General features: G+C 34.7%; 1 protein-coding gene across 1 annotated transcript in view; it reads right to left on the bottom strand.

Moving 5' to 3' along the window:
- Positions 1-20,406, bottom strand: part of LOC149798161 (uncharacterized) — a 40,403-nt gene extending 19,997 nt beyond the window's left edge. The window contains exons 1-6 of the mRNA XM_089963268.1: positions 17,887-20,406; positions 14,349-14,398; positions 12,832-12,901; positions 8,528-8,641; positions 6,840-6,907; positions 2,760-3,336 (exon numbers count right to left, since the gene is read on the bottom strand). Coding sequence (XP_089819394.1) covers positions 2,760-3,336; positions 6,840-6,907; positions 8,528-8,641; positions 12,832-12,901; positions 14,349-14,398; positions 17,887-20,402 — 3,395 coding nt within the window. The 5' untranslated portion in view covers positions 20,403-20,406. The remainder of the gene's footprint in view (positions 1-2,759; positions 3,337-6,839; positions 6,908-8,527; positions 8,642-12,831; positions 12,902-14,348; positions 14,399-17,886) is intronic.
- Positions 20,407-23,164: the final 2,758 nt, after the last annotated feature.

Genomic DNA, 23,164 nt, shown 5'->3' with positions numbered 1-23,164 from the left:
GATGCAAATAAACTAGAATTTGCAGTGAGTAGCATTTCTCTTCATTACTTATACTCCTTTTTGGTTTTTGTGACAAGTCATAAACCATGGCCAAGGATGCACCAATGTAGTAATTATCCCCAACTTCTAAACAAGAGACCCAACTGGGTTTGATATTGCTGAAATTTTTGGAGCACATACTTGCTCTATGGTTTATTGATGCTGGTGCCATTTATCTTTTTTCCCCGACCATATTTGATATAGGATCACCATCTCTACATAAAAAAGACAAGTCATTGATACAACCGGCATTCTTCCCCGAATCTATCCCTCTTCCCAATTCATAACTAAGAAACTGTTTATAAACCATTCATAGTATATGTACTTACACTTACTTGGTATTACAAGAGGAGTTAATTTGTGCAATCAGCATGGATTACTGGTTCTGACCTTACCCCTTTGGGGTCCTGCTCTGGAGTCATAACCTGAAAACTGCTGAGATCCCCATGCAAAGGAGCTGTGGTGGCTCGAAGCTTGAGATGATGGACATGTGACCAGAAAGTTGTGGGTCCAATTCCCACATTCTGATCAGTCTTGACCCTGGTTAGCATGTAAGGATCTCATTCATACCTGACCTCATTCGAGGTCATGATGATGCCAACTTACATACCAAATCTGATCACAATCTGATCAGAAATATGGCCTACAGAATATTCAGAAACTCAGTCACATTACCTCACTAATATGTGTGATGTCACTCATAATAAAAAATCTAACTGTGATCTTGAGGTTATAAGCTTACATACAGATAATCCAAAATCTCAATGATATAAGCTTAAACACTAAATCAGCTTAAAATCTGTTAAGAAATATGGCCTCTGGAGTGTTCACAAGTTTAGCCAATCAGAGGCAAGATCATCTCATTAACATGTGGGGATGTTGCTTATAATCAAAACTCATCCGAGGTATTGATGATAGAGGCTTATGTGCCAATCTGATTAAAAACGAAGCCTCTTGTTCATAAGAAAGTGTTGAAAGATGGACAAACAATGGACCATGGGCAAAAGTCCATACCTTAAGCTCTCTTTGGACCTTTGACCATGTGATCTAAAATCATGACGAAAAATCCACCATATGCACATTATGTTTTCAAGTCCTACTGTTACATCTTTGTTTAATTATGCCTTTATTGAAAAAAAGTCTTTTTTGTTTATTTCTAGAATAGACTCCTATATCCACCATCCATGCCCTGACTCCAGATAGTAAATGAAAATTCGTTATCTTTAGAACAAAGCTACAAAACAACTTCTAATTTTAATCTCAAGGCTTGAAGTCGAAATTAACAAACACAAATGCATAGCTGAGCAGTATCTAATGCATGTAATTTATCAAAATTCATAAAAGCAGCATAATAATAACAATAATAAAAAACTTAATTAAGCATTATGTTATAGACCTTCAGATCAGAGAATATACCATGAATATGTGTACAAAGTATGGGAAATTTGTCATTATCTGTATGGTGTTTGCAGAATTTGTTAATATGCACACAAAGCAGTTTTCCAATATTAGTAAAATAACAAGACAATGAATCTGAATTGATTCATCCATACAAAATGCTAACTAGCATTATTTTATTCCATGTAAATTTATTGAAATTTCATTTGTTCACTGTTAACATATATAATCAACTATATACAGAATTCAACTCCAAACTACACAGACCAAAATCTGGTGTTGCATAATGCATCTGCAGATCTAGGTGAATAGAGTTTGTTAGGAGAAATCAGAAGAAAAATAGACTCTGACCTGTCACTTTGTAATGCAATAGCAGATCGGGATATATGTTGTTTGCAGTTGAACTCAATGTATATGCGGGTATATACAGTACATTCATTTAAATGCAATATCTTTATGAAAAGGTATAACTACTGTGTCTACAACAATAGGCAATAATACAAAAATAGTACATGTAGTTTAATTTTATATCCATTGGCTATTTATAGTCACAAGTGCACTTGCTAACAAACATTTGATTTTAATACAGTGACAGTGTATACTATTTCCACAAAAATAAATCCACTAGCCCAATCTTGTCTTTCCAAAATGCTACAGATGGTTTAAGTAAATACAGGCAGGGTTTGGAAAAACTTGAAAAATCCACTCACCCATTTGGGCTACTATTAAAATTTTAGTCAGCATGACTAAAATGTACTCCGACAGGTATTATAGCAAAATGTAAAGGTAATTAATTATACACTGAGAAGCATTTAACAACACTGAAAAGTAAGAGCAAACAAGTCTTAATATTGCAACAGAACATCATTTTCATTAGAGATAAAAACCGGTCAGCTCAGAATCCAATGCTTTAAATTTTCACAACAATTCTGCGTAGGGTGAATGAATTTTCAACCCTTGATCGGGATCATTCAAACTTTGCTCCATTCATATATTTGGCACAACATAAAGAGTTTTCACTGTAAGCTAAACCTGTGTTCAAAAGTCTTTACTGCCATTTCCAACAAATTGTTTGACTTTGGTCAACTCCTTGCCACTAATTTTCTTACATTATTTATCGCCTTATTAGAGCAGTATTAGAAAATCTGCTACAAGGTGGAGTTGTATTTTCTTTTATTTTCACACCTGGTACCTGTCTTTTAATACATGGTTTAATCTGGCTCATGCACAGTATTATGAAACTGACTGATGTTACAAACCAACACATGTCAAACCTGCTAGAGTTATTGGTATAAGACATTACTTGTGATCCAAAATCTCACCTGACAGCATCACTGTGTCTCCTGTAGTCATCTGCATCACTTGACAGGGACTGTAGGAAATTCAGGGTACCACCAGCTGCAGATGTTTTCTTTGCTGTGAAGTCGCTGCATGAAAGAACTTTTGGGGTCAAAAGCGAGGGAGTTTTAAATTTTTTGACACCTGCAGTTTTGGGTGGCTTTGATTTAGGAGTGACAAAGGTATTAATTACTCTGGATTTGAGGACAGCATCTGGAATACTGGAAGAATTTGAGTCTGCTGTATTGTTTTCTTTTAGTTTGCTGAATGTTTCTTCAGTGAAATTTTCATCTGAATATTCAATATCTGACATATTAAAGCTAGACTTCACTGAGGATCTAGCATGCTTGGAGTCATCAGTATCCAAACAGGATCTAGGATGCTTGGAGTCATCAGTATCCAAAGTGGATCTAGAATGCTTGGAGTCATCAGTATCCAAACAGGAATCATTACTACTAGAAGACAAGTTAGTTTTCTTCTGTCTGGTTGCTGATTTTGTTGACTCTGAAGCTTTAGTTACATTCCTTCTTTTGTGCTTTGTGACACTCTTGGGATAAACAGCTGTAAGAGATAAATATGGATTTGTGTTTGCAAAACATGTATGCTCACTGAAGACCAAACAGTATAAGGTCCCCCACCCCTTAAGAATGTAAAACAGCTTAAACATGCAGTAATTAAGTTATCTACTTATGCATATGAATTATCATATTAAATAATATTATTACTTTATAATTATTGTTTAAAATTGAAATGCCTGGACTTCCATTTAAACAGATGTTTATTCCTATGGAATATAGAGCATGTAATTGGTTTCTCAATAATATTCTCTATCATTCCATTTAATGTTGCTACTAGAAATCAGATTGCATCATTTCTATTATCTGATACTTAATGCAGTCTATGGTGTGCTCATGTTGGTTAAAGTTTTAGAGACTGGGGTATTCTTCTTATGGTTGATATCCCTAAGGTGTTCTTGAAATTCCCTTTTAGTCTCACCTAGATATTTCATACCAAATGTGTGGCAGGTGAGTAAATAAATAACGTTATTTGCAGCACAATGACTCTTAACTTGGAAGTATATTTGAGACTTGTATAAGTACTTCTCAAGATTTCAGACTTATCCATTTCTATACAAAAGGTGCGTTTCATGGTATTGCAATCTTGTACTTTAACTGATAATGATTTACCTGTAAAACTAGGGTGTTTACTTGAAAAACTATCCCTTATTAAGTGATTGCTTAATTTAAAGCCCCATTCTCCGAGCCAAAATGGGAGGATCTGGAGAAAGTCTATCAAAATAAGCTAGACAATAGGTCAGAGAGATTGGATTGCATGTAAGAGAAAATAAATATCTTTTTCATATGAAAAATTTATTGGTATCAAACCCCCATATTTATCAATCTTCATGACTGATTAGAGTATATCTGAACAGTTTTTATGTCTCAATTTATGTAAAGCTTCAGCCCTGCATGGGTGTGTGAGAAAGCTTGCCAGTAGCTTTTTGTGGGTCAGTGGCCGCCATGTATACTATGATCATGGTTCCTACACTTTTCTAAATATAAATTTCCAGGTCTTTTCCAGGATGAATTAATTTTTTCAGTGTTCACATGTGACCAATACTGAATGGAATTCAAAAACATTTTGGATTATAAAACATGCATTTTCCAAATCTAAAGATGTTTGTCTTTCAAGACTCTCTAAAATATATGTCAGAAAAAGATGATCATGTACAAAACCACAAAATGAATCACATGAAACAAGTCTGACTATATTCCTATCAATTGGCATTTAAAGCCAGTTCAACTTACAGAATAAAAATTTAAACTTTATTTTGCTGACCTGCATTATGTTGCTACATGGAAACAACATAATGAACATAAAATAGTTTTGTTTCCTTTCAAACCTTTAATTCTAAAGAATTTTAGAGCAATATATGTGCATGTTATACAAAGTAAACATTTCCTATCACAGTATGAAAAAAAAAAACAATAAATGCAAAGTATTATAATTGTTTCTTGTAATGAAAAATGTTTAACCATGAATTTATGTACGCCAATAAAATCTCAAACAAGATTTTTCAACTAACCTAAACTCCTTAAGACGATTCGGTTAAAAATTCCATCATTTAAAAACATTTACAAAAGGATTTGATTTAAATTTTGACAAAATACCTTCAAAATTACATATTGTTGTATAAACAAAGGCTGAATTTTCTGTAAAATCAACCTGTCTTTTTGTAGTCTGATAAACCAGTCCCCAAACCTGTATTGAGACAGGGGCTCTTATCCTTTCTTAATATATAATAAAAGGGATGACCATTTCCCATTTCTCCTGCATTCTGTTTAAGATCTGAAAGCAGTGCTTCAGGCTACATGTCACTGTGTAACAGTTTTGCACCAAAGTTCAGCTCAGAGATTCAAAATTTTAACATAACGTTACAAACGACTTTATCATTCCCATTATATTGAATAGGATACATAAGATTCCTTACTTTGATATATTATTCTAGTTCATTAGCTGTCTTAATGCTTAGAAGCAGTGTTGTTTACATGCATAATGTTGACATGTTATCACTAATGTGTGTAAAGCAAGAAGTCAACTAAACAAAATTTGTCAACTTTCTCTTTTTATCTTTATTCCTCACTCAAAAGAAAAAATGTTTGTCCACACTGCTGTATTTGTTTTAGGTGCCTTATCAAATCAACCGTTTTTGGCTACAATTTAAGAAAACAAATTTTCACTGTGAAATTATAAATAGCATTATTACATTACTCTAGACAAATGACCCTTCTCACGTAAAGTGCCTTTTCAGTAAGAAATGTCTTTACCCCCACCACCTTTTTTAAAAGAAATTACTGTCTGGAGCATGGTTACATATTTACACCATCACTCATGCCTTAGCATCTTCAACAATGTAGGCCAAATAAATAATCACCGACATTAGTTTTCTTCACAACTGTCCTCCATTCTTCTTTCCTTTTTATTTCTGTTTCCATTTTTCATCTATATTCTTATTTACTGGTTTCTGCTCTAAAGCAGTGATGCCTTCTCATCTGGACATTTTAGAACATACTATATCTATGTAATTTGAAACACAAAAGCATAAGTATTTCAACTGTGAGAATCAGTGCTTCAGTACTTGTTCCCAATCAATGTCCACAAAAATCCTTGTATACATTCAGAATTACATTCCATAATGTGACCATTTAGTGGAAATCTGACAATGTAATTTGTAATGTGGAATTTACACTGACAAATCATAAAAACTGCAAAATCTATAACAACTGGCATCCATGACATATGAGGCACCAAACAATTAAATAAAAGAATATATAATATGGTGAATTTAGGATGTGAAGTGAAACGATATTCCAGGATACAAAGTGAAAATGTTTACAATTAGAATACAGAGCAAATACAAAACTAACATATAATATAATAATGTATAAGGCAACTTTTCTAAAGACTAAATTTTAAACAATGCCTGGGCATGCACATCGAGCATTGCTGTAAAATGTGACCTTGACCAAAATGTCAAAGGGACAAGCAAGCATATTGTTGTTGTTGTTGTTGTTGGGTTTAACGCCATATTTCAGCACATGATAGACTATGCATGGCGGCCAGTATTAATGGTGGAGGAAGAACCCGGGAAAACCCCAGGAAGAACCACCGACCCACGAGAAGCTACTGGCGAGCTTTCTCACATACCCACGTTAGCCGAATCCTAGACTCAAACCTATGCAGACAGAGGTGAGATGGCAGTGATCCGTAACGGAGAGCGTTTTAGACCACTCGGGGCCCCTAAAGCATATTGTAGAATAAAGTTTTTAGCTTCATAGTGATTCATTCAATATAAAAGAAAAAAAGACATACATTCAAAGGGTTTTGAAAATATAAGCGGAAGCAAAAAACTGAAACACAATTTTGCCTAAGACTGTTACCTTGACCCCAAGTGAAAGAAAATTAATTTGTAATGGAGGAAACTAGAGGAAACCACACACATTCAATGGGTGATCATGGACCCCTTCATTTAGAAATGGTGTTGACTGATATCATTCACTCACATGAACTAAAATCACCATCACTTCCATCAGATGTCGTTGACGGGTAACTGGTCATCGTTGATTTTATTCTGTAAAAATTAAATAAAAAAATTACCTTAATATCATGTTCAGAAAGTATTAAAAAAATGTTTTATAATTGGATAAGCTGTGATTCTTTTCATGTTTAAATCTGCCAATATTTTTTTACCAGTATTATCAATAAGCAAATGAACATATGAAGCTCTTAATATTAATATGAACTTCATTTCATCCCTTTTCTTGAAAGCAATGTAGTCACTCATCATAAAACCCCTCAATAAAATACCACTCTCCAGATAATACAGATATGGGAATTGGTTTGATTTAGTTGAATCAATTTTTATTATTTATATCACTTGATTTTTGTTCTTCAATGATGAGAAAACTAACCAAAATTTTGATGTTTTCCTTACAATTCACCACAATGTGACAGTCATACAACAATGCCAGAAGATAACTTTCTATAGAATTGACTCATTCAGAACAAAATACTTTCACATCTCCAGCAATGAATATGAGATTTAATGAGCTCAACATAAAATAATTGTTTTTTTTTAAATAGCAGTCAAAGGGCTACTATACAACCTAAACTGAAATAAAGATATTTTGCTACAACTGCAGAATTTCAAGAGTTCATTTTAAATGTCTTCTGATGCACTGCCATAATACACTGGAGACAGTTCTTCTTTCCATTCAATACACATAAGTCTAAGCCTAAAAGACACTTGTGTTTTCTAATTTATCTCCAGTGAAAGTGCTTGCTTGACAGATGAGTCAATTCATGTCAGACAGAACCAAAAATAATAATCTTTCCTTTCATGCCCAGTTGATCTTTGTCAGCAAAGACGGTACACATTTGACTTTTGGCTGAAAAAATAATAATCTAAATGTTTTTTTTGCAACAAATTAGAGTTATTTAAATAATACAGTATAGCAGGGATGGTATGAAACAGTGACATATTAAGATAGGCAAGTAACAAATGATATGTCAAACATCTTGCTAAGTTTGACCTGAATGTTTTTAATAAAACCACACAATAAACATAAAGGGCATCATGAACACAACTCCTTGTGACATATATTAAACACTGAAAGTTAATCTACTGCCTACAATTCTTTTAGAAAAAATATGTATCTTAGCAACAAATTTTTAATTTATTTATAATTTTTAATATTTTCAGCACATACACAGTAAAATAAAATAGGCCTACAATCCATCGTCTTCTTAAGTTGTGATTTGATTAGTGAATGAAACGGTCAACAGAACATGTTCAACAGATCTCCATGGAGATAAGATTTTAACCTGATGATACTGCATGATAATTCATTTCCTTTTTAATACAATAAAGTATAAACAATTGTTGGTAAAAATAATTCCCAAGATATGATTTATCAATAGGAATTTTATACAAAGCCTATCAACAAGTATGACATAAACGGAACACGAGAGACAGGCCTCCTTCCCCACCCCCACATGATACTTCTTCAAAATTTCTTGCTACTTTATTTATTACTGAAACCCCTAACAAAATTAATTCATAATTTGTCAAGATTTACTGGTTACAACTTGGAAAGAAAGTGTTTCAAGGCAGACAGAAAGGTCCTTCCTTGAAAGAAATTCCCATTTCATGGGTTTTGGGGTATTTGGGGAGCTACTGTTATAGCTATACCTTTCTGTATGAGGTGTCTCCAATGCCCTTGTCGTACTGATGTAAAACAATTCATCTTCTTCATCTGACATACTACTTATTTCCTCATCATCATCTACAATAAACTCCTTCATGCTGAAGAAAAGGAAGATACATGTACAAACATTATGTGCAGTAACAAGCTAATGAACTAAATACAATGGCCTTCTTTAACCAATTGACAAAGAGACTTAAAAAATTAGGCCACCATTTAAACGGGCTTCTAAGTCAAGCAAACTCCAAACTGCACATACCCAGATTTGTCTTTGCACAATGCACTGACAGATCTGGGTTTATGCAGATTGTTAGTACTAATCAGTAGGACAAACATAGACGCTGATTTGCCATCACATTATATGATGGCTTAAAAGGGTCTATGTTGTTTGCAGGTTGGAATAAAACTATAAGTCTCTGATATCATTAAATTTTGACAACAGGAATTTTATACCAACTGACGTCCCTGTTTACACATACTTTGCCTCATTACAGATATGTTATCATATTACTATATTATTATAAGTTTGATCAGGGCTGTTCCATTTAAACATGCATGGTACCCAAGGAAGACACTTTTTTCAAAAACAGTGTCATGGTACTCTGAAAATTCAAAGAGGTCTTATGAAAATGGTACAATAATTCTCATCTATGCATGACTACTCCACAGTGAAACTGCCTTCACTGGGTCCCATGTATGTTTTGCTGGAACAGCCCTCAAGCATTCATGTTAAACCCATCAATATATAGTACAAAAGCATTTTAGCACACTTTTCTATACTAAGAAATATTTATTTATGATCAATTACTTGATTACTGATTGCTGACTAGGTGAAAAACAAACCACAGTGCAAATGCCACTCAGATGAAGTGTAACTTGACTGGGGCACATTGCTATGGACAGTAAAAGAAACTATTGTATGCAGATCAATGATGTACGACTCTCAACAAAAGAATCAAAGCTACATTTTTCAATATAGATTTCAAAAAGTCAATCTTTGACAAGCAAACTTTACTGCATATATAGTGCATGACCTAATAACTTTCTGTTTCTTTCTAATATTTTGCCCACAGTGCCATCAGGATAGAGATAAAAATAGGAAAGTAAGGTTAAACATATTAAAGAGTAGCCAAAAATTCAAACTTCTGGCCCCACCCTAATAAAACTTGACTTACTCAAAACTATTCTGACCAATCAAAACAACACATTTTTGTAGTTGTATTTCATAATGGAGGGGATTGCTCAATCAGTGATTTGATGTTTGCCAAACATCAGATTTTTCAATTTATTCCAAGTTCAGTGGAAAAAATGTGGCCAAGTGGTATAAAGCGCTCGCCTCTTGAGCTTGGCAGTGTGGAAAAGCTTGCTAGTAGCTTCCCTAGGGTCAGTGGTTCTTCCTGGCGTTTTCCCGGTTCTTCCTCCTCCAGGCTGCCATGTATAGCCTATCATGTGCTTAAAAATGGTGTTAAATCCACAAAAACAACAACAAAATAATAATAATAATAATAACAATAACAACAGCAATAATAATAATCACAAGCAAACCTAATCCAGGCTAAAATGTTAATCTGGATTTGTCCCTGGGCTTTCACTAGGACATTTCTCCAACAGGTCAGCATTACCCCTGAATATTTTTCAAAAGGTCAGAGGAACAAAGTAGTGGATTGAAGAGTTTGTGTGTGTGATTTGGATTTTTAACGTAACTTTAAAAATTTCCCAGACATATTGCTATGATGTCTGCAGTGTAGCATTTTATAGTGATGTCTAGCACTGAGGCGTCATGCTGCAGACATGTAGCATGATGTCTAACCCAGTCACATTATCTTGAGACCAGGCCCTAACACTAACCTCTTAATGCTGAGTGCCAAGCAAGGCAGCTGTTAGTACCACTATTATAAGTCTTGGGTATGACTCGACCAGGGATCGAACCTGCGACCTACCCCCATCCGAGATGGATGCTCTAATCACTAGACCACTGAAGCGGTCGTGGATTAAGAGGGGCAGTAAAAATTCAGATAGTCAATCAAATAAACCATTTGGGCATTAAATAATACCTTATACAAACAAACAAAAAAGCAAAACAAAAAGACAATTTATTAATAGTTTGTCTGATATATTTAATTATTGGGTGCACCAGAAAACAATTCTTCTGAATACTGTGGTCTTTTAACTTACTATACACCAATCAGCTACTATTTTCTTCAATCCCCTCCTTATGTATATTTAATTATTGATTTGTTGGCAAAAGTTTCATCTGTGCTAAGTTGTTCATTTTGGAAACTGAGTAACTTTTATCATTGATACAGCCTTGAAAATATGTTACACTTGTGGGTGGAAGTGACTGTCTACATAGTAAATATGTTACATTTGTGGGTGGAAGTGACTGTCTTCATAGTAAATATTTCAATCTGCTAATAAAAGTCTTGACATTTTTAACTGCCACAATTTTTCTTTTTAACAAAGATTTCATCACCTTTCATGTATACAACAACCATATGTGCTATACACCCATCTCTGAAATTCACAGAAACTATCACCTACAGTTTGTTTCAGTGCTATCCACAAATGCCTTCAATTTGAAGTATATCAGTTGTTTGTATGTTAATCAACTTAAAACACTTAATTTACTCAAATGACCGGTAATCTATAACTTTCTACTTCATTCAGATTGAATATGATGAAATATACTTAAGTTTTGGTTCTGACCTCGGAGCACAATATTTTATGACCATGGAACAAAAATTGATACTATTTTATCTAATAAATATCAATAGTTTTCTGATCCAATCCGCTGATGACTTCAATACATCTGCTTCTATATATACTTATACTTTATTTTTATTACAAACTTTTCAATTGATATTTTGTGAACAATACTATTTTTATATATTGAGAACTACTATACATATAGATAACTACCAAAAAAAATCAACCGATATGTACAGAAGTAACTGTATTCCTTATATTCGAATGTCTTTTGTTCCAAACATTACAACATCGGAGTGAAATGTAAACAACCTGTGTTATATGGATCCCAGAGAATTCTGAATCGCCAGGAGTGATTGCCATGGTATTTTTTTTATTAATACTATATGGCCAGTCCAGCCCAAAATTCAAGCCCAATTAGACAATATGTATAGGGTTCAGGTCCCCATTATGGCCAGATTAGACAGTATCTATAGGGTTCAGGACCATCACATGACCAGATTAGACAGTATCTATAGGATTAAGGTCCATCACATGGCCAGATTAGACAGTATCTATAGGGTTCAGGACCATCACATGACCAGATTAGACAGTATCTATAAGGTTCAGGTCCCTCACATGACCAGATTAGACAGTATCTATAGGATTAAGGTCCATCACATGGCCAGATTAGACAGGCTCTAAAAGGTTAAGGTCCCTCACATGGCCAGATTAGACAGTATATATAGAGTTAAGGTCACTCACATGGCCAGATTAGACAATATCTATAGGGTTATGGTCCCTCACATGGCCAGATTAGTCAATATCTATAGGGTTCAGGTCCCTCACATGGCCAGATTAGTCAGTATCTATAAGGTTTAGATCCCCTACATGGCCAGGTTAGACTGTATCTATAGGATTAAGGTCCCCATACATGGCCAGATTAGACAGTATCTATAGGGTTTAATGGCACATTTATTAATACAATTCTGGCAACAAAGTACTGAGCATAATCTATGCAGTGAAAATAGAAAAGGAACTAAAATATTCAGGAAGATAAACCCTTTGACAAAAAGTAAGATAATCCAAAACTTCTCAGAATGGTAAAGAAAAAATAAACAATGGTAAAGAGATAAGAATTATTAAAATGGTTCAAAACATTTTGTATTAGCAACATTCTTTAAGAAAATCCACGATTTTCACTTGAGGCAAATCATAAAAAATCTCTTAATTGATTTAACATGGAAAATAATTTACCTCAGGGACTGAAAGCTGCAAAATATTTATAGTGTAGCAACATCTACATAAATCAAGATTCCTTAAGAATTTGTAACTTACATACTTTCTTATAAGTTGAATCCAACTGCAAACTACACAGACCCTGATCTGCTGTTACATAATGCGCTAACATATCAAGGTCTATGTTAGCTTAACAAACTGCATAGACCCAGATCTGCTGGCACATTATGCAATGGCAGATCTGGCTGTGTAGTATTTTTGCAGTTGGACTTGACCTTTAAGGAAGTACAGTATAAATGGTAAAAAAGAAGACAAGAGTATAATTCTGAGGAATAGTGCTAAATATGGTAACTTGATGACAGTCTACCTGTTTCTTGATTTCTTGTGACCACTGTTACCTCCCTTAGACTGCACATGAGTTCTCATCTTCTGAAAAACTAAAGGTTAAAAAACATCTATCAAGAAATGAATTTCCATACCATAGCAGTTTCAACTAGTTTGATGAAAATTTTTATTACATCTATCTTGATGTGTACACCTTCATGACAGCTAGTTTGATGTTTACACTTTCATGACAACTAGTTTGATGTGTACACTTTCATGACAACTAGCCTGATGTGTATACTTTCACGACAACTAGTTTGATGTGTTAACTTTCATAAATAGCTTAATTTGTATGCTTTCATGACAACTAGTTTGATGTGTACACTTTCATGACAACTAGCCTGTTGTGTATACTTTCATGACAAGTTTATGTGTACACTTTCATGACAAATTTGATGTGTACACTTTTATGACAAATTTGATGTGTATACTTTCATGACAAGTTTGATGTGTGCACTTTCATAACTAGTTTGATGTGTACACTTTCATGACAACTAGTTTGATGTGTACACTTTGATGACAACTAATTTTATGTTTACACTTTGATGACAACTAATTTTATGTGAACACTTTCATGACTAATTGGATGTGTACACTTTCATGACTAGCTGGATGTGTACACTTTCATTACAACTAGTTTGATGTGTGTACACTTTCGTGATAACTGGTTTGATGTGTACATTTTCACTGATTTATGCACTTTCTTGACAACTAGTTTGATGTATACACTTTCATGACAATAGTTGTACTCAAACATAGGAGTTTCACATGCCTATTGAGCACAGAGTTATTGTGTATAAACTTATTTTTCTACGTAATTCATAAGATTGTTGACAACTGGCACATTAAAAATAGTCTGCTCTAATATTAGGACAACTGAGCAGGGAAATTGGACAATGCACAGACATGAGTGCTCTCAATATGTCAAGACCAGTGCATTTTTCTCATAAAATAACTTCCCCAACACCATTGCAAATTGCATCAGGATATTTATTTTGAATGGTTATTGAGATATGCTGGATGCAAGCAACTGCCAAGTGAATACATGAACTAATGAAGTTGATCAACAAGGCCTATAACTCTGTCAAAAATGAAGCACAAGAAACGTAATACCCATAAAAGACTTACATCATTGAAGCTGTATTTGCACATCAGGCTATGCCTTTTGAATAGTACCAGAAATACCAAAATGGCCCCAAATTATGTCAAAGGGTTGGTGAGCTATGCTGGTTATAAAGTGTATTGATGGATGGAAAATCGGGACCTCAAATCTCAATGGAAGGCCTTAAAAGTAGCATGGTAAGCATAAGTATAGTTTTGTTGTTGTTGTAAATCAATGTTGATGAGGAACATTACAGAATTATGATATACCTTTCTCTTCATATAGGCATCAACATACCTTCGTCACTTGAGGTACGGTCCTGATTCAGTTTTTGTTCCCATTATTATTATGATTATTATTGTACATGGAGATAATAAAAGGATTGAAAAGTAGCTCACATGCTTCAAGTCCATCATCACTTGATTCACTGTCATAATCTCTTCTTGCTCTGGGGAAGAAAAAAAAAATGAATATATATATATATATATATATATATGTACGTACGTACTCAACCACTGTTAGGCCCTTCATTATTGTTGTTGTTGTGTTGTTGTGGGGTTTAACGCCATTTTTCAGCACGATAGGCTATACATGGCGGCCAGTATTAATGGTGGAGGAAGAACCCGGAAAACCCCGGAAAGAACCACCGACCCACGTGAAGCTACTGGCAAGCTTTCTCACATGCCCACATTGGCTGAATCTTAGACTCGAACCGCCGCAGACAGAGGTGAGATGGCAGTGATCCGTAACGAAGAGTGCTTTAGACCACTCGGCCACTCGGGGCCCCGGCCCTTCATTATAACATAGTTCCTATTACAAGGCTAGTATAGTAATGGATCACATTACATTATGTTACTACAATTACATCATGGATGTAATTAAAAGGCAGTATACTCTGGCATCCACAGACAACATTAAAATGATGGCTTACTGTACAAATAAACACTGATGCAAAATCTTATTAAGGAGGGATGTTTTGACTATTTGTAAAGTAACATTTCTATTGGTATTGTTAGGTTTGCTCGAATATGGAATAATCAAACCAAATTTGACAATTTTAAGTGAATTTAGTTTGAAAAAATGAGATTCACATGGGTTAAGGAAGTTAATAAAACAGCTTAACATATCTGTCATATTTGTTTCTTATGATTAATCAGAACAATAACACAGACCCTGATCTGCCATCACATTATGCAGATCAATGTCCATGTTGTATTGTAATTGGAAAGGGCTCCAGATTAGATGTAGTCCACTAGCATGAGGCTTGTGAATTTCCTGTCTAACCAGTAGTCCAGTATTTATCATAATTTCAGTAGTTCCTGTGAAGATTCAGAAAAAAATGTCTTCATCTGCTAGTCCTTGTGGTAAAAAAGAAATTTATGTAAAATTCCAGGTCTGTTATAACATAAACTGTAACGTGCTGACAGATCAGGGTCTGTGTTGTAGTTAGATTTATATGCATGTTTTGTGTATGTATGCATGTGTGTGTGTGTACATAAATATATGCACACAGAAAGAGAGAGCAGTTGTTTCTTGGATCTGACACCATTTCTGAGTGCACAAGCTATACATGGTTGCCAGTATTACTGGTGGAGGAAGAACTGGAAAAACTCTGGTTAGAACTACTGACTCATGGGAAGCTACTGGCAATTTTTTTCAAATACCCTTTTTGGCTCAACCAAAGACAAATGTGGACAAAGGTGAGATGATAGCAATCAGTAAGGATGAGTACTTTAGACTACTTGGCCATATGGGGCCCTCAAAGAGAGAGCAGACAAAGCAGGGGAACACAATTTTGTAAACCGATTAGTCTGCGCAAGAAAATATTACTGGGCTAGTGAAATTTTGTGTAAGAAGTCGATGTTTAACATGGAAAAAGGCACACCTGTCAGATTCTAAACCATTTTAACCTGATTGGCCTTGCCTGGCTAGAAGGTCAAAATTGGGAATGTTGTCACTGGATTGACTGACTGGTGCATTATTTGATTGCAGAGCTGGTTCTTTGCAATTGGATAAACATTGTAATTTCAGTAACTGGTTGAAGGTGATAAGTTGTACCTGAAACCTACCAAGCTAAAGACACAACATGATCTTTCACCGTCATTACTATTTACATCTTCACAGTGTCCAATTCAGGGCCTGAAAAATACAGCGGGCCAAAGTCTGGGAGAGATATTTTCTTGTTGCAGACCAGTCATATGTAAGCCTGTTGGACCTTTATCATTTCTTATCTGTTCCTATAAATTAAATATGTGTTTTTTTATTCTTAACAAATCCAAATAGAGTCATAAAAGTGCACCGACGCAAGAGGAAGTTGAACGAAAGTGATGGACTTGTGTTGTAAAAAGCCACTAGAAATCTGCAAATTTTTGTGTGTAATTTGCTGACCACCAGTCTGAGCCTGATCATCATCAATAAAACATTCATCTGTTCTATGCCATAACTAAAACTAAGCATCAATATTATCGAATTATCTTCTAGATGACTTTGTATCAACATGGATTTACTGGTGGAAGAAAAGAACCAACCACAGCAAATGTGTTTGCTATATGATGTGTTGCACTGCTGATCTTTAGAAACCAATGTCTGAAAAGGATGGAAATTATGATAAAACTAACTCAGTTGTTCATCTTAGGATGGGAGTCATAAAATAAAGTTTCAAAATAACAATTAAATAAAGTAAATCAAAAATTCAAAAAAATTGGGAAAGTGAGTTTAAGAGTATGTTTCAACATAAAAATTCAAAAAGTTAAACAAAGTTACAATGCTGCAAGTTTTAAACTTGAGACCTCTTGTTTGGCATCCTGAATGGGACTCAAAGAAAGACAAATGTTGATGTCTGTGTTTATATATAATATAAGCATATTCTGACTTTACCGAATTGCTGGAATAAAGCTTGTCCATGGACTGATATGACGACATGTGATCATTTATGTTTTATTCTGCACTTATGGCATACCTGGAGTAAGCCAATCGATTAGGCGCATTTTTCAAAGGTACATCCAGTTTTATTACTGACCCATGATAGCATATTTAAATTAAACACAAGACCTTGATTTCCTAAAAACTTACAAAACTGAGTGCACAACCAGTTATTTACTATGGCAGAGAGATCAGAACTAGTTGATTTCTGTCCAGATAAAACCATTGCACACTGACTGCTTTCTTCTGGGAAAGCACAGTACTTGACACATACAGGGCAAAGGCCAAAGCAAACCTGATCTGAGGCCAAGCAACCTGTCAGGTTGTCTGATTTTTCTCTGACTTGACCCACCCCATTTTAGATATTATGACAACAAAAATGTCAAAATATCTAAAAATGGAGTTGGAAAAGTAATAGGAAGTTTTGACTATGCCATGTGAATAGTTACTTTGTGGGGTTTCTGACTGACTTTATGGGTTTTTCCCATCTGTTTTACTGAATGAGCTTTGAATGACAAATGTGTTTTATTTTATCTGGGTGTTTGATATCTTTTTGAGAACTTTCAGACACCAATAGAAGATACTATAATGTGATTGTAAATTGTAAATTTTTAGAATGTTAAAGTTAGTAAAAAAATTAAATGATCGAATAAACAAACCAGCAATTTTCAGAATTTTGAATTTTCTATTGTTTTGATATTTTTAAAATCTTTGGTTAATGTCATACACTGAAGTAAATATTTGCATGTCAGACTGGTCTTTGGCTTATGCGACCTGGGAAGTGTGTCCTACTTGTCCTGGACCAGTGAGAAAGAAGCAACATTTTCAGACCCTGAAAATGTAACAGATATAGGGATGAAATATAATCTTGCTCTTTTATATCTGCTGATATGTTGTCTAGAATTATCAGAATATTATTTTTAAAAATACTACTTGGAACATTAAAACAAAGAAGAATCTAGATGACATACCTTCTATACATGTATAGACTTTAATATGGATTATTGCACTCACCTCCAATTGTTTTTATTTTCATCTGCGCTAGGTTGTATAACTACACCTCTGCAAGAGTTCTTTTTTGGAGCTGAACCATTTTCCTCTGGACCATCAAAACCTATTTTCCTTCTCTCTTCATCCTCCGAACCAGAAACATCTTTCTCTGCTCCATCATAGCCAATTTTCCTTCTCCCCCCATCTCCCAAATCTGAATCACCTTCCTCTGCACCATCAAAGCCTATTTTCCTTCTCTCTGAATCTTCCAAATCTGAATCACCTTCCTCTGCCCCATCATAGTCAATTTTCTTTCTCTCTCCATCCTCCAAACCTGAAACTTCTTTCTCTGCTCCATCATAGCCAATTTTCCTTCTCTCTCCATCTCCCAAATCTGAACCATCTTCCTCTGGAAGATTGTTTTCAACTTCAGTAGATGGTAGTTCAACCTGATCAGTGTCACTAACTGCATCGAAGTAAATGGTTTCATCTGCTTGTGCCTTTTTTCTCTTGCAATTTCGTTGTGCATCGTTTTGGAGTTGTTTGCTTTTATCACTGGGATGTAATACATTCTGGTGGGTTTGTTTAATGTTCAAACTCGAAGTCTGTTTCAACTTTTCATCAGGAGTTCTCATAGAAGTGCAAAACACTGAAGGTGACTCATGTGATTCTGTACTGATGACTGATGACAAACCAGTTTCTAGTATCTTTGCTGAGCTTTTAGAGTCACTACCATGCAAACCACTATCAATAGTTGTTGAATTATTGTTCAGTAATTTGGCAGAGACATCATTATCATCATCATCTGACTCTCTTTTATGATATTCTGAATTATCTGTTACGACCATAGGATTATCTGTTTGAATTGAGACATCAACTACTTCATACAGACTTTCATCTTCATCATTAACATTTGCAATGTCCACACTACTGTCTTCAGGGGAATTTGTATTATTACCAATATTATCATCTCCAATAGGTGATTCATTCCGCTGTGAACTTGCATGACACGTTTTAATACCTTTATAATTTTCTGAAGTGTTTGGGCTCAAAATCACAGACTTACATGAAATGTTGCACTGAACGGATACATCTGCAACTTCAAACCAACTCCCATTTTCTCCATAACATGTGTTGTCTGTTGATATTCCCATTTCTGTACTTAAGTTCTCATTACCTGACTGTAAATAACTATTGTGTGAATCCAATAAGGAACTAAAGTCTTCCTTAGTCTTTTTTTTGGAAAGTTTCTTGGCATGTAAATTTGAATTGTCTTCGTTATCTTCAAACTTGAGTAAAGAAATATCTGGAAGCGATTTATCTGGAGTTTTATGATCCTGGGAAAATGATAAACTGTTGTAATTATTACCTGTAATATTTATAGACTTTTCTGACTTTTCTTGCATTAAGTAATCATTTTTGTCAAGTAAGAGTTGTCTCCCAGGTCCATGTATGTGCTCTCTGGACAGCATGTCGCCCTTGTTATTATCATCTTCGGGCTCTGAATCTGGAATGACATGCACACCAGGCAAAGATTGCTTTGATGAGGATTGACTGAAATTAGATTGGACTCTGTGAGTGCTTGATCCTGAACAGCTAACTGGAGCTTGTTCTTCAAGCAGAGAATCTTCCACAGTCACAAAGTGACAATCTTTTGATACTTCATTAACTGTTTCTTGAATCACTGATTCCTGCTGTCGAGTACCAGTCTGTTCGTCCTTGGTTTCACTGACAGTATAAAACTCATCAAGAGTTATATTGTCAAGTGTCTGAGCAATAACTCTAGTACTGGGCACAAGAAACATTTGATAATCACATCCAACAGGTTTTCCTACTGTGGAATGCCTCTGTGGCATTTGTTTATATGTGTCATCAGACTGGAATATAGAATCGCTAAATTCTTGGTCGTCCATACTACTAGATCCTGTGGATGATATTCCAGAGACATTCAATATTTTGTGATAAGTCACACTGCTACGGCGATGAATTCTTGTAGATTCTTTTAGTGGATCCCCAAAATCTTGTAAATCAGGACTTAATTCAAACTGTGAGTTATTCCATCCATTTTCATTATCTGAAGTAAACTGCTGACAGTAGCCTGTTTTTCTTTTACATTCTTGTGGGGCAATAAATTCGTCAGATAGTCTTAGAGAGTCGTCAACAAGTTTTGTCTTTTCACATTTTTCCAACATTTGTCCATTAGACTTGCTCTTCATGACTAAAGAACACTTTTCTTTCTCTTTACTACATCTAGGAGAGGAAAACCCAACTTCATTCTTACCATGCAGAACATTTTCTTTCTCTTTACTATGTCTAGGAGAGGAAAACCCAACTTCATTCTTACCATGCTGAACGTTTTCTTTCTCTTTACTATGTCTAGGAGAGGAAAACCCAACTTCATTCTTACCATGTAGAACGTTTTTGCTAACATCTTTACTAATAGTGTTATTTTTACTATTTCCCTTTGTTTTACATGAGAAAAGATCAGCTTCATCACTGGAGTTACTGCTATGAGAATCATCTAGTGTTAGTCTCGCCATTTGGATTTTCTTGGTTGATATCTTAGGAGAGAAGCAGATTTTTGTGGAAGAATCTGAAATGAGTCACATATTTCATATAACTATTTCTCATGTAGTATCACGGTTCAACAAATTTCAAAATCAGATGGTAGCATTACTTAAAATTAGTCCACTTGCCAAATGGCTAGTAGTTTTCAAAATTTCAACATTACAGTGGCTAGCAAAGTATCACTTGTCACTAGTCAGCAATCAACATTAGTTTATGGTATTATAGTTAAGTTCTAAAATCCATATAATTTGATGATGTCCAAGATCCATCTAGGCTAGCTGCATAAATCTGAGATTTAAGGGCCCCCTAGTTACTATGAACAGTTAGGATTTTACTTCATCATTTTGATTGGAGGCTCTATTTCCTGCTTTCAATAAAATAAAAGTGTTATTAATCGAGATGTGTGTCCTTGTTTTGATGGTAGGACTAGTGAAGATGCTGCAGGACAAGTCAGTTTCTCAAACAGCTAATCTGTATAGACACAAAAAAAATATATTAAATTCTAGACCTTCCTGGAAGCCCAGTGCCCTGGGAAACTGCTTTTACACTTCCTGGTTGCCAGTTAGAATTCATTACCTTGAAAAAGGAACTACTATAAGAAACTATGTTACATTTCCTGGTTGCCCAGTTAAAATTCAGTGCCTTGCAAAAGGCACTGCTATAAGAAACTGATTGCACACATCATATTGTCCTTTACAGAAATTACTAACTAAATATTTCCTTAGTGAAATACTTTTATGTAAGTAGTAGCATATCCAAAGGTAATCAAAAGTTCCAGGAGATTCATTTTATTTAAACATCAAATCTAGTTACATAATGTATGCATGAACATGCAAAAGAACACAGCGGATTGAAAAATTGACATAACTCTAAACAAACATCACTGCATGTGAAATTCACTTCAAGAATACCTTCCAAGTTTTTGGAGTGGCATATAGCAAATAAATTTGTCATAAAAGTGGGACATGGAAAGGAAAACACATTGGAGTGTGATGACAACACTACATGTGCATGTTCAAGTGATGCCAATAATATCTGTGAAGTGTTGAAGCAATTTCTCAAAGACGCACGGGGCTAGTTCAGGGCTTAAAAAATCCACTTGCCTGACACCCAGATATGTTCAAAATTTGTCTCAGTTTGTAAGGTACCTGCCTTGGGGAAAATCGTGTTCAGTTCATAATGCTTTATGTTCTACAACTTTTATCAAATTCTGCAATCTTGTCGCAGCAACTTTATTTATGGCATATAAATAATGCCTTCTTTATACTGCTGCCAATAGTTTCTTTCATGTACCAATCTTTAATTTCACAATATACCATGTCAAAAGTTGTTGTTTCCAATTTGTTGTCAGTCAGTCTTACATTGTCTCATGAAGACAACGTGAATATTAACAAATGGGTTAAGTTTTGATAAGTGGAGAATAAATATTTATATTTTAATTTATCAGTCACATTTGAAGCATATGTAAATACAGTGTGACCCAGCTATAGCATGCTTCGTTATAACACAAACTTGGATATAACACGGTTGCAGCGTGGCTCCCGAAATTTTGTATACATGTATTTTTCTCACACATACAAACAAACAAAATTCTTTCTTAAAAGTATGAAATACGCATATAAAGTTTATTATCATTTTGAGAAAGAGATCGCGCATGAATAATACAAGATGATAGTGGGGTGGCTCCTGAAACTTTATATGTACTTTTCTTGTACACGAAACAATAGTTTTTTCTTCTTAAAAGTACAAAAAATAAAGTGTAAAAGGTTTATTCTAGGATCGCATAGAGCTTCGCCAATGTCACAAACCGTGATTTGATTTACCTTACTGGTGGCAAAATAAATCATCTGGCACTTTTTTTATCAGTGACATTGTTGGCTGTTTAAACCGGTATACACAACCATTGGTTTGGACTGGAGAAATTCAGAGGCCCCATGCAAGGAAACTGCAAACATGATCTAAAAGGCACTGAAATTTATCTATTGTTACATAAACAATTTCTTTGTCCATACTGACAAACCATCTTATGTTGACATCTAGCATGAGTACTGTATGTTGTGAGATATCTGCTTTGTTTGTTGTTGACATTTCTGGTAGCAGAGATCGACCAGATGAGGCATTATCTTGTAATCTATCTTTCATCAGATTTTCGGCCGCTCACTAGTAATTAATATATTTCATAGACTGACATTTGTGTGTGAATGGTAAGTAAAGTTCCTCTTCTTTCCACTCAGAATTAAATCCTTCAGAACACCCACATTTTCTGTATTAATCCTTGTCATCAGACCAGAACACCTGCATCTGTCGTCCGTTGACCCTTTGTTAAATTTCTGATGCATGAGTGGGAGGCAGCATCATTTCACAAATGTAAAAATCTTATTTGTTGGTCTATTCAATAGGCAGAGAGGAACTATAACTATGATCAACCAATTCCTTTGTTTTAAATTTACCCAGATAAAATAGTTTGCTGAAATTTCAAAGAAGCACTGACTGTTATGAAAACATACTAAGCAAGTGGAAAAAAATCAGTCTCAATCATGCAGTACAATTATTTGATGTTGCTGCCACAATAAGAAACCGGCATTTGCTTGGTTCTCCAAAGCTGGCCTAGAGCAGTGACTTCAATAACGCATGCACCTTTCATCAAAGAAAGCTGACTACAATCTTCAATAAAAACAAATGACTTAACTTCAAAGAAGTCATTACCAAACTTAAAAAAAGCAATGGAATCTGA

The sequence above is a fragment of the Sinohyriopsis cumingii genome, chromosome 6, assembly GCF_028554795.1.
Source record: "Sinohyriopsis cumingii isolate HCF-2022 chromosome 6, ASM2855479v2, whole genome shotgun sequence".
Lineage (NCBI taxonomy): Eukaryota > Metazoa > Mollusca > Bivalvia > Unionida > Unionidae > Sinohyriopsis > Sinohyriopsis cumingii.
The sequence above is the reverse complement of the archived record's forward strand: the minus strand, read 5'-3'. Positions and strand labels throughout refer to the sequence as shown.